Source organism: Danio aesculapii, chromosome 15 (genome assembly GCF_903798145.1).
Source record: "Danio aesculapii chromosome 15, fDanAes4.1, whole genome shotgun sequence".
Classification (NCBI taxonomy): domain Eukaryota; kingdom Metazoa; phylum Chordata; class Actinopteri; order Cypriniformes; family Danionidae; genus Danio; species Danio aesculapii.
Window position 1 is genome coordinate 17,321,207 of NC_079449.1, and position 18,322 is coordinate 17,339,528.

At 36.0% G+C, this 18,322-nt stretch overlaps 1 protein-coding gene, 2 long non-coding RNA genes and 1 pseudogene across 3 annotated transcripts; 3 read left to right on the forward strand and 1 right to left on the reverse strand.

The window, feature by feature from the left end:
* Positions 1 to 3,440: 3,440 nt before the first annotated feature.
* LOC130241466 (uncharacterized) lies at positions 3,441 to 5,464 on the forward strand. Its single transcript, XR_008838880.1, has 3 exons — positions 3,441 to 3,479; positions 5,136 to 5,309; positions 5,387 to 5,464. It is a non-coding gene; the product is annotated as an uncharacterized LOC130241466 (long non-coding RNA).
* Positions 5,465 to 5,512: 48 nt separating this feature from the next.
* Positions 5,513 to 9,078, forward strand: LOC130242102 (uncharacterized). The gene is made up of 5 exons (XM_056474116.1): positions 5,513 to 5,516; positions 5,597 to 5,757; positions 7,062 to 7,158; positions 7,241 to 7,273; positions 8,159 to 9,078. The coding sequence occupies exons 1-5, from the start codon at positions 5,513 to 5,515 to the stop codon at positions 9,076 to 9,078; spliced, it is 1,215 nt and encodes a 404-aa protein (XP_056330091.1).
* Positions 9,079 to 9,100: 22 nt separating this feature from the next.
* LOC130241824 (uncharacterized) lies at positions 9,101 to 15,127 on the forward strand. Its single transcript, XR_008838905.1, has 3 exons — positions 9,101 to 9,228; positions 12,228 to 12,462; positions 14,383 to 15,127. It is a non-coding gene; the product is annotated as an uncharacterized LOC130241824 (long non-coding RNA).
* A 721-nt stretch (positions 15,128 to 15,848) lies between these two features.
* LOC130241823 (olfactory receptor 10A6-like) lies at positions 15,849 to 16,804 on the reverse strand (annotated as a pseudogene).
* Positions 16,805 to 18,322: the final 1,518 nt, after the last annotated feature.

Consider the following 18,322-nt stretch of genomic DNA (forward strand, 5'->3'; position numbering starts at 1 on the left):
TTTTATTGGGACCTCAGTCTTACAAGTTTGGGCGAAGGACACAGACACAGGAATTCACTCTCAATCTCATATACGGTTATTGCAGGAGATACTCAGCTCTTTTCTTTGGACAGCAAAAATGGATCTATTACTACTTTGGAAATTTTTGATTATGAAAAAAATCAGCATTTCGAACTTACAGTCAAGGCCACCAATGTTGGTCCTCCATTTTTGTTTGATATTGCTCGTATATACATTCAGGTTGTTGGAGTTAATGAGTTCATCCCTGCTTTTCAAAGACATCTATACAACTTTTCAGTGTCAGAAGCTTTGATGCCACAAACTGAAATAGGAAGCGTCATCGCTACTGACTATGACCTAGGCCCTGATGGAGAAGTGTTTTACATACTTGTAGGTCAAAGTAAAAAATCAAATTTTGTAGTAGACAAGCATACAGGAAAGATATATATCGCCAAAGATTTGAAAACTCGCCTCAAAAATGACGACGTATTACATGTGTTGGCAAAAAACAGAGGAGCCATTACTGGTTTAATGTTGATGAAGCATTGATACATCTCCACATATTAGATGAAAATGATCCACCTGAGTTTGATTCAATGCTCTACATTGTAGCAGTGTCAGAAGATATCTTTATTGGGACTTCCATTACCAAAGTCAAAGCAGTGGACCCAGATGTGATTCTAGAATGGAGCAGGTTCTCGTATAGCATTGAACATGGAAATATTAATAGTTCCTTCATTATAGATCCAGTCAGTGGGGTAATTTCTGTTAACAGTCACCTGGATAGAGAGATATGGGCCATCTACAACCTGACAGTCATGGCTATTGATGATGGTTCACCTTCTGTAACAGGAAGCACAAAGGTTGCTATCACCATTAATGATATCAATGACAGTCCTCCCAAACTGTTGACCACAGAAGGGTTTATAAGAGAAACCAGCCTGCTGGCACTCTAGTCTCCACCTTAACAGCCACAGATGATGATTCTTCCTCCAAATCAAGGTCCTTTACATACTGGATGATGAGACCTGCTGAAGGCTTTTCTCTACTACCGAGGGAGTTCTGGTTACCTCAAAACCCTTTGACGGGAGCATGATCCTCTTTTTAACATGCATATTGTGGTTCAAGATGCTGGTAAGCCACCCAATGTCCTCCACCACTTTGTTTCATATTAAAGTCTTGATGAAAATGATAATGCACCAGTTCCGAGAAACATTAATATATTGGTCAAATATTATGGAAGTTCCTTCCCAGGAGGGCTAATTGGAAATGTGAGACCGACTGATCTGGATGAACTGGATGTGTTCAACTGTACAATCAGAAATGGCCAACCCAGGATGTTTAGTTTCCCTTTTGGGATGTGTAATTTGTGGTCCTCCCCATACCAAGGTGAAGCAACTTATAATATTTCCGTTGAAGCAAGTGATCAGCTGCATCCTTCAGTTAACAACAGTATTTACGTCAATTACAAAGGCTTTACCAACGTCTCTCTGGACAACTGTGTGTTGTTTTACATTTCTATATCTACTCTTGAGGAGTTTCTGTCTTTGAAGTATTTAAATTTGTTAAAGCTTTGGATAGTCTTTTTAACCTACAAGCCTCCAAAACGCATGTATTTGGAATGAAGCTGCAAGGAGATAAAATGCTGCTTCTGGCTGCAGTGAAAAGCTACAATGGTCAATATCTAACTGGAGAAGTGGCAAGCGGAATATCAAGCATGCATAAAAAGTTACTGGAAGCACAAAGCAATGTGACTATATACCAAATAACCAGCAACCCCTGTATGCTCCGTCCTTGCCATAATGGTGCCACCTGCAACAGAAACATTCACATCGGTCAGGAAGTTGCTGTGTTGGAAAGCTCCAGTCTTATATTTGTGTCCCCATATTTCGTGGAGATCTTTAACTGCTCCTGCCCAACAGGATTTACAGGTGATGCATGCGAACTGGACTTTGATGAATGTGCCAAGGAACCTTGTGAAAATGGGGGAAACTGCTACAACAATCCAGGAACTTATTTTGTCAATGCAAAGAAGGATTCTCCGGACCACACTGTACTATAGTTGATAATGAATGTCAAACAGTGGTGTGCTTAAATGGTGGAACATGCTGGAACAGACAGGGAGGGTTCATCTGTGATTGCAACCCAGGGTATGAAGGTATGTTTTATCACTTATATGTCAGAGGGTAATTTTGTATTAATTTTTTGTCAATTAATTAGCCTGTATTTTTGTCGCAGGAAGATTTTGTGATCGTATTGTTGACCACTGTGTTTCCTCTCCTTGCATTTATGGGAATTGCTCCAGTTTATTTACTGGTTATTCCTGCCAGTGTCCATTTGGTAAGTATAACTCTTTTTTATATGCAGGTGAAAGATAAATAGGGGTTTCAGCCATCATAACAATGAACAATCAAGGTGTAATACAGTGTTCTCAACCATGTTCCTGGAGTACCACCAACACTGCATGTTTTGGATGTCTCCTTTGTCTGTCACACCCATTACAGGTCTTTTAGTCTATGCTAATGAGCTGATGATCTGAATCAGGTATGTTTGGTTAAGAAGACAAGGAAATGTGCAGAGCTGGTGGTCCTCCAGGAACGTGGTTGAGAAAGACTGATGTAATACAATTCAACTTGTATTTGTATATATACGAACACCAAAATTCAATGTCTCTGATTATGATTTTACAGTAGCTATTGACCTGATTTAGTGAGGTTGACTGATATTCCATTAATTATTATAATATTTTAAATGTTAATATATGTATGTTTAACATTTTTATTTTCCTATCAAATGTACTTCTACATTATAAAATAATAATAATGTTTTATTAAACTCAAGTATTATTTTGAATGTGTTTAACTGTTTCATTGTGATGATAAATTATTAATTATGTATCAACTGTTAGTCAAATCAAAAAATGAATTTTCTAAATTTATTTATAATATGTTTTTCTGATTATATCTGATATTTATATTTATTGTTAGGTGTGAGTGGGAGTCAACTGTGATGAACAGAGTTATGGCTCCAGGAACTATCGTATATTGAATCTCCTCCATGGATCCGCAATATAACTTCATCTATCTGGAATTTGCAACCGTGCAGCAAAATGCTCTGCTTTGTACAACCATGGCAGCCATCAACTTCAGACTTTCTGGCTCTTGAAATCCTGAGCGGAAAGGCTGTTTCTGTCTTATGATCTTGGATCTGGGGTGATACGATTGGAAACAGGGAAGACCATAGCTGATGGATTATTTCACACATCTCTTTAAGAAGATCTGGAAATGTACGTGATTTAGGTAATTTCGTCAATCTTTAGGAGCCAATCAAGCCATATTTATGAAAGAGTTGGCAGATTCTATTTAGATATTCACCCCTTTTTGTCCACTCAGATGGCCTCTCTAGAAATCGACAACTGCTCTGTCTATGAACCCTCAAGGCTTTTGCACACAGCAAACTGGTGCCACTGGAAACCAAAGGTAGTTTTAATTTAATCATGCCAATTTATTTGTTATATTGCATTCTGTTATATCAGGGTTGTCCAAACTCGCTTCTAGAGGGTCGGTGTCCTGCAGATTTTAGCTCCAACTTGCCTCAACACACCTGCACAAGCCTAGTAAGAGCTTAATTAGCTAGCCCAGGTGTGTCTGATTGGGGTTGGAACTAAACTTCGCAGAACACTGGCCCTCCAGGACCAAGTTTGGGCACCCCTGTGTTATATTCTATAAAACTGTTCTTTGTAATGTGTTTGACCAAACAGGACTAGTTAAGTTGTAACTGAATCATTAGTTATTCTCTTTAATCATTTAAATATTCATCTTTTTTGTCAACACTCCTATTACTAATGCTCTATTTTATTTTCTACTTTTATTTTTGTCATTAGTAAGTTGCCTTGGATAAAATATTCTGCCAAATGAAAAAATGTTAATGTACATTTTGTCCTAGACTTGGAACACTCCACTCATTTGGCTCATTTTACAACTCTCTACAGTTAAACAGCTGAGTTTTATCAGTTTTGGATCCATTCAGCTGATCTCCTGGTCTGGCAGTAGCTCTTTTAGTTAGCTTAGCATATATTATTGAATTGGTTTAAACCAGGGGTGCCCAAACTTATTCCTGGAGGGCCAGTGTCCTGCAAATTTTAGCTCCAACATGCCTCAACCTGCAAGGATGTTTCTAGAAAGCCTAGTAAGAGCTTGATTAGCTAGCCCAGGTGTGTCTGATTGGGGGTTGGAACTAAACTTTGCTGGACACCGGCCCTCCAGGCTGAGTGTGGACACCCTGGTTTAGACCTTTAGCGACCTACACAAAAAAAAAAAAAAAAATGTCAGGAGCACTTTTTGTTAACTTAGGATTTGACAATTAGCATCTTGCTCATTTTCCATCAGTCCTTAGTACATGATGTAACTATGAGAGAGTCGAGCTTTTAATGGAAAAAGATATCCAAATTTTTTACAAAAAAATCGGGTGGTTCGAAAGACCTAACCTTCTCTGACAAAGTTCCAGAATTTGTGCTCATTTGTCCTATTTTGACTGCTATGTCATCATAAATTGTTAAAAAAAATACAAATGAAAAAAACCTATTGAAGAAGGCTTTAAGACCAAGCCCAATCATGTGTTGGCTGCTTCGTGTGACTTCCTGTTCTTCCCATTCCAAATTCTGACTGAGGAAAGTTGAATGTGCTGCCGGATGCATGTTATTTGCCTAATAAATGACAATAGGTTACAGTTTTTAATTTAAAACTTTACCAGATTCCAATTTTTTTTCTAATAATATTTAATGTGATAAATTTGTATATAAAAAAAGTAAGTAGGCTATTGTTTCCCTATTTCTTTATTATAAAATCTTTAGGATGTTTTTGGTATATCAAAAAGTGTTTCTTCATGACCATCCGAAAAAATTATTTAAAATTAATTAAAATGCAGTATTTAAACCTCACAATTACATAGAAAATGAGGCGAATAACTTAGAAAAGGTCTACTTTTGATAGAAAAAAGAACCACTCCTTTCACCAGGCTGGCTACAGGCCTGTAGTACATTCAAACTTGTTTGAGATAAATTTTTTTACCTCCTATATGTATCCAATATACTTGTTTATATTTCTGAACTCCTGTAAATTATGTTTTACACACAGGACTCTAGAAGTGAGCTCAAATAACATGACATTTGGTGGTATAAAGTCTATTGATGCCATTTTGCTAAGGCAAATCAGAACTCATGACTTTGTTGGCTGTATGAGAAACCTGCAAGTGAACAACATTCGTCCTGATTCATTAAAATCTCTGGCATCCCACAATGTTCTTCCAAGGTTAGTTTCAAGCAGAACTTTGTATTTGTCAAATTGCTTTCATAATACTTTTCATTTGATTTCTTTTTAAAAACTAGGTGTCCAAGAACACATATTCCTCCCTGTGAGGCTGCAGTGTGTTTGAATGAAGGAGTTTGTCAAGACCAATGGTCTCATCACCGCTGCCAGTGCAGAGATCACTTCAACCGGACCCAGCTGTGGCCATGAGTAACTGCATTCATTCATACCTGTCTTTTGGTTTGTAGTTAAAAGTTATTTAACAGTTGTTGGACTTGTGTCTCTGATAGATTTGGCTGAGCAGCATGTATTGTTTCTCAACGGGGAGGCTTATGTTGAGTTTGATGTCAAAGAAAGCTACAGAAGAAACCAGCTTCTGCAAGCCATTCTGGATTCTGGGAAGGAAGGAGACTCTCTGGGTTTTGACAGTGTTGAAATCAAGATGAGGACTGTACGAAGAAATGGTGTACTGGTTGTGTGTTGGAGTCAATCAGCACATTTAAACTTAAGGTGAACTCTGAAGAATTTGTAGTTAGTAATAACAGATAAATTAGGTAAAAGATTTAGTAGTAACTCTACAAGTAAAAAATATATTTGTTATGACATTGCCAAAGCTGATTAAATAATAAATAATGAATACATAAAAATTATAATTAATTAATTGTAATTAAATATACTGTAATTAATATAATATTATATATTATTTTATTCATTCATTCATTTTTCTTTTCGGCTTAGTGCCTTTATTAATCTGGAGTCGCCACAGCAGAATGGACCGCCAACTTATCCAGCATATGTTTTACGCAGCGGATTCCCTTCCAGATGCAACCCATTCACTGGGAAACATCCATACACTTATTCACACATACACTATGGCCAATTTTAGCTTACCCAATTTACCTATAGCATGTCTTTTGGACTTGTGGGGGAAACCGGAGCACCCGGAGGAAACCCACGCGGACACGGGGAGAACATGCACACAGAAATGCCTTCTTGCTGTGAGGCAATTTGTGCTACCTACTGTGCCACTGTGATGCCCTACCTATTTTATATATAATAATAAATAATGATTATTAATTAATTAATTTAAATGTTTTGGTAAGATGGTAGAACAACAGAAGTAGAATATGACCATTTTTGGAAGAATTTAAACTGAAATGTGAATAAATAAGTTCATAAAAACACTTTTTTAATTACTAGAACTTTACTGTCTCTTTATTATTAATATTTCATTACTTATTTGGTAAAAATTCCCAATGGACCCTTTTCAAAAACAAACTGAGCTACCGCTTATGCAGTGTGTTTTTAATGCAGTCTCTATGGGACAGGACAGTAAATTTGACGTTGTACTCTCTTCTATCTGCGTTATCAGTCTCACACATTTTTTTCCCTTTTTCTGAAAGTCTTGATAACACCATCGTGGAGTTTTTCTTTTATTATTTACAACAAATAGGATTGTAAATAAAATATTTGTTGTACTTTCTCATCCACTACACTCTAAGTTTACCCCAACTATGATGACCTCTGCTACTGAGAAACAAGGAAATGTGAAAAGGGTCCATTAAGATTATTTATATGTGTATTATTCCACTAACACTAGAGCTAAGCAAGCTTTTATGAAACTGTGAATAATCCCTTAGTTGTTTGCTTCCCTACATTAATAAAAGCCTGATGATTTAAATCTGCTCTTTCTCTCTCAGATATCAGATGGGAAGCCTCTATACATGTTCACCAATGTCACATCTGGTCCATCAGCTTGAGCTGTCAGTGGAGGGAAATGTGTCAGATGGACAGTGGCTGTTCTTCATCTGCGCAGAAGAGGCTCCTTTTTCTCTCTGTTTCTGGATGATCGGCCTGTTGCAACCACCACCAATGGCAAACCATAACTCATTCAGCATATCCTTGTGGAGACCTTTTTTTGGGCTCTGATCCAGCGAGCGATATCCCAGAGATCATCCAAAACTTAGGTAGGACTGGCCTTGATTTGTTAGTTATGAAATAATATATTTTTAGGAGGTGTAATGGTAAATAATTTCACAGTTATGTTATAGTATGATGGATTTAAGCACAGTGCTATATTGGCCCAAGTAGGGAAAAGAAATGTAAAACTTAAAATTCTTTTTTTTTTTTTATTGTTTTATTATTATTAACATTGTGAACATCAGCAGTTTAAAATGAATTTAAATTAATTTTTTCATTTAAAAAAAGATACACAACACTCACTGGCCACTTTATTAGGTACACCTTACTAGTATCGGCTTGGACCCCCTTTTCCTTCAGAACTGCCTTAATCCTTCGTGGCAAAGAGTCACTGAGTACTGGAAATATTCCTCATAGATTTAGTCCATATTGCCATGACAACATCACGCAGGTTGCTGCAGGTTTGCGGCGCACATCCATGATTGCTAATCTCCCGTTCCACCACATCCCAAAGGTGCTCTTTTGATTGAGATTGGTGACTGTGGAGGCCATTTGAGTAAAGTGAACTCGATGTGTCATGTTTGAAGAATCCAGTCTGAGATGATCATGCTTTATGAAAGGTGTGTAGTTATCCTGCTGGAAAGCAGCCATCAGAAGATGGGTACACTGTGGTCATATAAAGGGATATACCTGTGTCCAGCAACAATACTCAGGAGATTGTAAATGCAAGTCAGGAAAATCATCCAGGGAGATATAAGTTATTGAGGAACCATGTCTGGTGACTAGTTCCTATATCTAAGTTCCTGTAACTACATGGTGCAAAAGCCCAAATACATTTTAACAGTTACAGTATGTTCCTATAGAGTGTGGAATGCTGCAATATCACAGCATAGCATACAGTACACTAACACAGATTATATTTGTTTTCCTAGGTTTTAGAGGATGTGTGGAATACATCAAATACAACGGCCACCTCTTATCCTTCAACGGCCACAATGATATAGTTGAGTCCAGCTCCAGCCTGTCTGCCTTTCAGACCTTCTGTGTTTCTCCAATCTACTGTGTTCTGACTCCGTGCCTTGAAGATTCCTGTCTGTCTGAGCCCTGCTGGAACAACAGTGACTGTGGATCTTCATCCAGAGATGACTACTGGTGCATCTGTCTGCCCTCAGAGTCTTCATGTGGATCATGCTCATCCGACCTCATCCATAGTGATCCCTGTTCTCCAACCAAAAAAACTGCCCCGTTATGGATTGTTGCAGTCGTTATTCCCATTGCCCTCATTTTGCTGATCCTAGTTCTGTGTTTTGTCCTCAGGAGACATCAAAATCATAGTGAAGTTGAAAAGAAGAGTCATATCTACCTTATGCCACCTAACAAACCACATGGCATGGATAACCTGGCGTTTAGTTTAAGTCCCGCAGAGATGCCAAACATCTCAAATGAACCAAACAAGCAGCCAGATTTGATTAAACCAAGGGATTCAACGCAAGGAGTGGAACGTTTTACTGAAAGTGGTCCTTTGTGTCACGTCTCAGGTTTTGCAGGAAGTGAACTGGAGTATTATGAGATTGACAGCACATACTCGGATGTGATGAAGACGGAAGATGAACAGGCAAATGCAAAAGTTCCTCAATCCACCATGCAGCCTCAAAATAATCACAAACCATCTCCTAAGCTTCATCTGAAGACACCCGGAGGTGATTTTCACCAATGGCAGCATCAATCCCACTTGTTCTTCAAGAGAAAACTAGCTCCTGACCTTACAGGCCCACCGCAGTACCTATCTGCTGATGAGGTTGAGAAACTGAACACCCCACGAGATGGCAAAAGACACTTGAATCAGAATTGAGGGGGGGTCCTATTCAGTCATGCCGTGGTGGGCCGATTGAGACGTCATCGGAGAGCGAGAGTCACTGCTCATTCACCGCTTCTGAGTTTGACTGTGAGAGAGAACTGTCCCTCATCAGCTCACATCACAAAGATGAACATCAACCTGAAGGTAAGCTTTCTTTTATTTGACACCTAAAATAAATGAATAGATTGGCCTTTTAGAATCAATGGTGGAAAAAGAACTGAAAAATCATACTCAAGTTAAAGTACTATTACTTGCCTAAAAATGTAGTAGAAGTAGAGTAAAAGCATCTGTTGTAAATATTACTCAAAGTATGAGTAAAAAGTAGACCTTTCGAAAGTACTCAAGAGTGGTGAGTATTATGCTGTAAAAAGCTGAAGCATTTACATGTAATTTGTGGATGTGTGTAAACGTAACATTCTGTAGTGCATTTAGTTATTGCCCAGCAGGCACACAATGTCATTAGACGTTAATATTAGTTTAGATTTAGTCGTCAGGTGACCAAAACTCAATGTCTAGCCAGTGTCTAAGGACAACATTATTTTGATGTCCAATAACGACGCCAAATGACGTTGATATTTGGTTGATTTTAGGTTGTGTTGGAAAGTGGCCCAAATCCAACATCGAGCCAACATCTTAAACAAACGTAATTTTGACATCAAATACTGACATTTATTCGTCAGATATGCAACCAAAATCCAACATGATAAACGTCCACACAGCTTCAACCTGTAACATCGTTAGATGTTGATATTTGGTTGTTGATTTTAGGTTGGACGTTGGACATTGACGTCAGCCGATCTTAAGTTCTAATGTTAACTCGATTTTCATTTCCAAACAAATTGCAACATCCCCACGACATTGGGGTACAACGTCAATCTGTCGTCATGTTGACATTGTGCCTGCTGGGTGTTTTCGGTCACCATATGGTAAACATCCATCATCTTCTCATTAGTGACATGCTTCTAAACAATCTCGGGTCATTGTGTGTAAAAATTTTGGACATCTTGGAAACTTTAAATACCTCCAAACAGTTTGCTGCAATTATAATCGCCCATGTCTTGAGGTAGTTCATTATGATGCGATTTACCTCCTATGTGTGATTTGATTGGACAGGAATCACAAGACTTATTTTTCTACTCAGCCAATCAACATAGACAAGAAAAAATAAAGTGGTGATTGCAGGAAAAAGAAAGAAGTGGAGTAAAAGTACAGATACAGCCCTATAAATGTACTCAAGGGAAAGTAAAAGTACACATTTTTAAAACTACTCAGTAAATTACAATTTCTGAGAAAAACTACTCAAAAACAGTAGTTTGAGTATTTGTAATGTGTTACTTTACATCACTGGTTAGAATATTCATAAATCAAATAATATACTTGTCTGAGATGCAAATAAGAAATAATGGTGGCTTGGTGAGAAATGTATTACTGAAGGTAAAAATGTTCTTCTATCAGAATTTAAGCATGAGTCATGAGGATTAATTAAGTTAGTTCACCCAAAAAATAAAATTGTACTCATTTACTCACCCTTCACTTGTTCAAAACCGCTTTAAATTTCTTTCTTCTGTTGAACACAAAAGAAGATATTTTGAAAAAGGCTGGTTGCTGGGACATACCGACTTCCATAGTAGGAAAAAAAAGGTCCCAACTACCAGCAATTTTCAAATATCTTCTTTTGTGTTCAACAGAATAAAGAATCATATAAAGGTTTAAAACAGTAAATTATGAGGTAATTTTGAATTTGTGTGGACAATCCCTATTATATATAGGGATATAATGGATATATAATGTTCTTATCTAGTTATAGTCTAGTTCTAGATTTTGTTTTTATTAATTTCTTGTGAATTAATTACCCCCCCCCCACCTCACAAAAACAAAATTAGTTTGATGATTGAAATTAAAATCATACACTATAAAATACTGTATTTGCTGAGAAAATCCCTCAAAGGTACAAAAAAGATACAATTTTGGTTAGAAAATTACAGTATTTACCTGTGAGTTGCTGGACTGACTTTCATAATATGAAGAACTATCCCAACAGGCACAGGACGTCAACATGATGTCAGATTGAGGTTGTACCCCAAGGCCGTAAGATTTGCATTTTATTTGGAATTGAAAATCGAGTTGACGTTAGAACCTAACGTCTGGCCAACATCAATGTCCAATGTTGGGTAGATGTTGTATTTAAGTTACTTTCCATTGCAAGCTACAAAACAACAAAATATCAGCTTGTAATTTACAGCTTGACGTTTTGTTGATGTTACCACTATAATGTCTATCAGATGTTGGATTTTGGTTGTCATACCTGATGATTAAGTGTCAGTATTTGACGTCAATATGACGTTGATTTAAGATGTTGGCTCGGCGTTTTTGGTCACTTTCCAACACAACCTAAAATCAACCAAATATCAACATCATTTCACGTCCTAACTTGACATCCAAACAATATTGTCCTTAGATGCTGGCGAGTGGCGAACTATATTCAACTTAACAGTAACATCTTTAACGTTATGTGTCTGCTGGGAGTACAGTAGTCAGTGCAGTCCAGAAAAATATATTTTATGTTTTGCAGAAGCATTATATTTAAATCAGCAATTTATATATGTTTGGAACAAATTGAGGGTGAGTAAGTGTTGAACACAAAGAAGCTATTATGAAAAAAATTGGAAACCTGTAACCATTGACTTCCATAGTATTTTTACTACTATTGAAGTCATTGGTTAGAGGTTTATTAGCATTTTTCAAAATATCTTCTTTTGTATTCAACAGAAGAACAAAACTCATAAAGCTTTGGAATCACTAAAAGATGAGAGTCTTCATTTTTGGGTGAGCTATCCCTTTAGTAACATCACAGTGACATCTTGTGGTTTGACCAATTTAAAACACCAAACAGTTCTTGTTACGTTTGGGTGCCATCTAGTGGGCATCTAAATATCACCACCAGAGTCTTCCAAATGAACACAAGACCTTGACATCCTTACTGTACCTTTTGAAATTGTTGGCTGTTCATTCAAATTCAGCCAATGAGTTAGTAAAATATCACATGTAAAAGCACACCATAATGTTATAACAGATATTGATGTATAAAGTGATTTTCTGGTTTGATTTTCCTTAGACTCTGTTTTTGCATGTTTTGGGTGTAGATTTGTCCAGTGGACAATTTATTCTGATGGCTCCTTCACCCTTCAGAGATGTGCTCTCCACCCAAAATCTGCCCTGTTCCTCTTCATCTGACGGGATCCAGCGGCTGGAGAATCTGCTTAATCTAGGAGTGCATTTTCACAGCTATGCGGATGTGTTTAAGGATTTAGCCAACTTACCGACCCATCAGCCAACCGACTGTGAATTTCAGAGTGACCAGGAGGAAATCATTTAAAAGTATGTTCAAAAACTAGGTTCACACTTCATTTAAAAGGCCTTTGTTATTTAATCAATTCTGCTCAACTCACTGGTAATTTCAATCATTGCATAAGAATATTAATTAAACTGTAAAGAAGCTGTTTATATGGTATGAAAGGCATATCTTTTGCAGGTTATCAATAGTTTACCAATAATAATCATGACCGTTGATCATGCATGAATGTATAATGGTGTATGAGGAACATACTAATCTTGTTATATTAGCACCATCTGGTGTCAGATCTATATTCTATTTATAATGAGCAAACCATCTACATTTTTATTGTTTAACTTCTTTCCCAAAAGCAATATTTATTTGAACTTATAAATATTTTGTGTCTGTTAAAACAACATCCAATGTGAAAGATAGTCAAATAAAATACATATTTAATGTATTATATACTCTTTATAAGTAATAATAGAGATTATTATTTTATTAAGTTTTGCACTGTAAATTAAAATAATGACCCCGGAAAAATAAATGTAATAAGCCGAGAAGAAAATGAATGAATGAATTAATGAAATAATTAATTAAAATAATATAATTATCATTAATTTATTAGTAATGTGTTCCTTGTTTTAACAGAGAATAATAGGATAGAAGTTTATAATGGAAGATGCAAAAAGCCGAATAGTATGCTTTTTGAAAGAAAATAGATATATTTAATCATTTGATTACAAGCATTATATATATATATGAGATTTATTATATAAGAAGCCACTAAAAATTAAGTCAGTTCTGAAGTGGGTTCGACCTGGTACTAGCAAAATACACCTAAATGCAGTGTGAATAATCTACATTTTACATAGCTCCAAAATAAATGTAGAAACAAAGAAAGTAAATCGCCTCAGAAAATGCATTAAGATGGCTATTAGAAAACAAAGATGATGATGCCATCTGCTGGCCATTGGTCCACAGTGAAAACAGCAGTCCATTGTGGATTTTAAAACATTAACATATTTAAAATGAAGGTTTTTGTAAGTAATATTATGCAAGTGCCTTAAGGCATGATGTTGACATGATTATTGTTATCTTTTCAGCTGCATATTACTGAAGCACATAGAAGAAATAATCCAGTGTGTTCATTTTGATAAACTGTAGAAATCAGTTTTCTTTAGTTTACATTTATTTCCTTATACGTGGTTAGAAAACTGCAATGAAATTGATTACATGGTAAACATTTACACTGTACTATTTCCAAGGAGTAAAATCTTACAAAATAGTTAAAATGAAACAATGTTGGAATCTTTTTATTCATTTTCCTTCGGTTTAGTCCCTTTATTCATCAGGGGTCGCCACAGCGGAATGAACCACCAACTTATCCAGCATATGTTTTACACAGCAGATGCCCTTCCAGCTGCAATCCAGTATTGCGAAACATCCAACCCAGGCTCCTTCTGATTACGTACCCTTATATACATTTCTGGAGAGAGCAAAATATATCCCATGAGCTGTGTTTCTGTTTTCGCGAGTCCACCAGAGGCCGCTGTGTGCGCTTTTTGCGATCTCAAATTTCTCTTGCGAGTGCCATTCGGCCTGATGTTCTCAAGTAAATCCACAAGAAGCTGCTGTTGACTGACTGACTGACTGACTGACTGACTGACTTACTGACTGACCGATCCTCCCACCCAGGGCCGGCGCATCCATAGAGCGCCAGTTCAGCTTGCTCCGGCCCTGCTCCCACCCTCCCCCTTCACAACACCAAACCGATAGTGTTTTAAAAAGCACCAATTGAGTCGCCCACCCCCTTCGCTTAACCCAAAAGATTTTCCTCGGGGCCACCTGATTTTTACCACATTTTCAGATTTTACCACATTCTCATCCTGTTATTTACATGTTTATTTTTTTTTTGGCTTCTGTTTTGGTCTTACCTGCTTTCTGGAACCGTTCTTCACCAGACTCGAACCCCATCGTCACGGTCAACTCTGCTCTGCGTCTTAAGTCCACCAATGTACATGTCGAGCCACTGACTGGACAAACTGGTAACAGCAGAAAAGCCAGCCATACGGAGGTAATTGGTCAGTGAGAAAGAACACTTTGATCTTCCTCATCCTCCAGACAGCAACAGAAAGCCCAGTAAAGGAGCCAAAAAAGGAAACATTACGTGTGACTTCAGCAGTTCAACTGTAATTACATAAAGCTCCAAGAACACTTGTGTGACATTGACTACATTTATATGGACATGATTATATGGACATGATATAAGGCAAATGATTTGCCTTAATCTGAATAAGACAGTAACATGATTAAGGTGTTTACATGAGTTGCTTTTTGATTGTTCCTTTCATGATCCTGATTTACATTTTATTGCACATAATTCGAGTAACGTCATTGCGTCATCATGCTATCCACATTTCCTCTGGAGTTTCATGTAATTTCATGTGTTTCAGTTTTAATTTGTCGACTTTTACTGCAACTTGGCACTTTCACTTTCATTCAGGAACATTTCATGCATGCCCACCATGACAAACGAGATATTAGATGTGAGTATGAACTGCTGGAAGAGTGTTGTTTTAATGGAATTTGATAATGCATAATTTCAAATTACATATAAATATACTACACACATTTTCCAATTTTAGTTATTAACAAGATTTATTAAAAGCACTTTTACTACAGGAAGTGCATATACACAAAACATTTTTTGCAAAAATGTTAAAGGAGGAGCACATATTAACTGTTTTAATTGCTATTCTATTTTTAGATTTAGAAATCACTTTTATATACATTTGAATCTCTTTTTCTAGCACCATGAAGAGAGGTTTGCTTTTGGCAAACTTGGATTTATGTGTGTGAAATTTACATAATATTAAAATAAAGTTTATAATAAAAGCAGCATCTTTTAAAAGAGTTATCCTTAACATAAAAACCCCAAATAACATAACATAATAACCCCATGTTTATAAGATAAGGAAAATGATTTAAAAATATTATGAGCAATAAAAGCTTCAACTATAACCCAAAAAAGTTGAATATAGTGGCAAGACCAAAATAAATGTGAAATATTTTCATTAAAGCTTTCACAAAAAACAGCATTCTAACTCAATATCAAAATAAAATTTCTGTTTTGGTTCCTTAATGTATTGGGACTGTTTCAGGAAAAAGGTGTGGGTAATAATAATTATTCAAAGCAAATTAACCACTCAGAAAATTTGAATTTTTTTTTATTGCAAACAACATGCTGGAATAGTTGGTTGTTCATTCCGCTGTGGCGACCCCTGATAAATAAGGGACTAAGCCGAAGGAAAGGAGGAAATAAGGCTTTTATTTATTTATATTTGCATTTTTTGTCTATTCAACAGAAAATGAACAGCCTTTGTTGCAAAGACAGCACATAAAGTGTCATGCAGCATGACTGACTGCATTAAAGCATTACGTGATTTACAATGGCATGTCTCATTTTCATCTTTAATGCATCTTTAATCTCTTTGGTTTTAAAGCAGTAAATCATTGGATTAACAACAGGAGGGAGCAAACAGAAACACAAACTTAAAGCAATCCGAAAGCTTGGAGACATTGCAACTGTTATATCGTACACATAAAGAACAAATTTGGGCACAAAATACAGACAAATGATAAATAATTGGGGAGTGCAAGTTGATAATGTTTATGTCGGGTCTGATTTTCTGAGATGTTAAAAACAAATGTAAAGATGGCAATAAAAGAAAATAAAACAAATAATGAAGGACCCAGAACAACAATTAGGGCCCATGCTAATGTTAAAAGCAACTTCTGCCTTACATCTCGACAAGAAAGTTTAATTACTACATTTCGCTCACAAAAGATTTGTGTTACTACATTAGTAGCACAATAGGGCTCATCATAAGCTTCATAAACAATAATAGACATCAAAGGTGTTACGGCGGTCCAAATCACCCCACATGCAATGAAAACAGTTTTGTTTGTAATAAGCACACAATATCTAAAAGGGTAATGTATTGCAACAATTCGATCAATGGTCATTAATAATATGATTAAAGAACTGACACTCCCCAAATAATGAACAAAAAACATCTGCACAAAGCAACCATTGAATGATATAGTTTTCATATTATTAAAATACATTACAATAACTTGAGGCAGCACAACAGTTCCGAAAGTAAGATCACACACAGCGAGATTACAGAAGATTATATAGGTGGGTTTCTGAAGATTTTTCTCATAAGCAATAAATGCAATAATAAAGATATTTCCTCCTAACAGTGTCAAGTAGACCAACAAAAAAAGGGTTCCTACAGCTCCATAATAGTCTGGATGGAGTTCTATAAATCCCAGCAGGTAGAATTCAGTGAAGACAGTGACGTTTGTGAAGGTCATGACTTTAGGATGGCTTTTTGCTTATCTGATCCACACACACATGCACTCACTGCAATACAAAAATGTTAAAAAAAGGACAATAAAGCAGGTTTAGAAAGTATGTTTAATGACATCAGACAACTAAACATATGGAATATATGACGGGTTACACTGGCATTAAAGTCAAAAGGACTTTTATGCTCAAGTTAAGTTTTTAAGTACAGTTTACTGCTGTTAAGGTGAATAGGAAAGGTTTAAACAACACATGTGCTTCACATGTGCAATCATAGGTGAAATTTAAGGTTTAATTAGTTAATGTTATGTAAAGGATTATCAATACATTTATTAGATCCTTTACTAACATTAGTTAATGAAAATACAGTCGTTCATTGTTAGTCTTTAACTCACATTACATTATCTAATGTTAACAAGCACAACTTGCATTAGAAAAAACAATGCATTATTAAATGTTTCAATTAACATTAATTATTATTATTTAACAAAATACAATTATTGTTGATTACTAGTTCATGTTAGTAAATGAAGTAATAAACATTACCTAACGAAATCTTATTATAAAGTGTAACCACAAAGATTAAGAATAATATTAATAAATATTTAACTTGCCACTGCCACTTTATCAAGTACAACAGGCACACTGTAAAAAAAATCTTATTTAATCAAATTAATATTATGAGTCCATTGAAATTATATTATGTTAAACTGACTTAAAACAGCTTGCATAACTTATAATTAAGTTAGAACATGATTAACTTAGTTTAATGAGTTACAATGACCTAAAACATGGGCTGTCAGGACTAATTGATCATATAATTTTTTACAGTGTAGTGCAGGGGTGTCCAAACTCGGTCCTGGAGAGCCGGTGTCCTGAAGAGTTTAGCTCTAACCCTAATCAAACACACCTGAACCAGCTAATCAAGCTCTCACTAGATATACTACAAACATACTGGCTGGTGTGTTGAAGCAAGTTGGAGCTTAACTCAGCAGGACACTGGCCCTCCAGGACTGGGTTTGGGCACCTCTGGTGTAGAGTATAATTCACTTTTAATTATTGCATTTCAAAGTCAACAAAAATATACTAAAACCACTTTTTTCCTGTAGTTCGCAGTTGATTTTCCGTTTCTTTCAATTTTGCTCTAAAATAGATTAAAACAAAAGCATTATTAAAGATTAAAATATAGAGGATCCAAAGAGAATATTGTGCATGAGTTATACACTAAACAATTAATTATACATTTAACATATGTAGCTTATTAAAGATGTGAACAAATCTGTTATAAAAAGAATGATGTATAATTACTCTTCTTCATGTTCATAGCTGGCTTTGAAATAACAATATTGGACCAGTTAATGTCTTTTAACCCTCAGACATTTCCATTCAATCCAACCAGTTCTTTTAGCAACTCTTTTAAATATTGCCTCTTTGATCGCTTTAGTCCTGAAGCAATATATAAGTCGGCTGATAACAGCAGGGAAGAGACTGTACATCATGGACACTTCGATGCAAATGTCATTACTAAA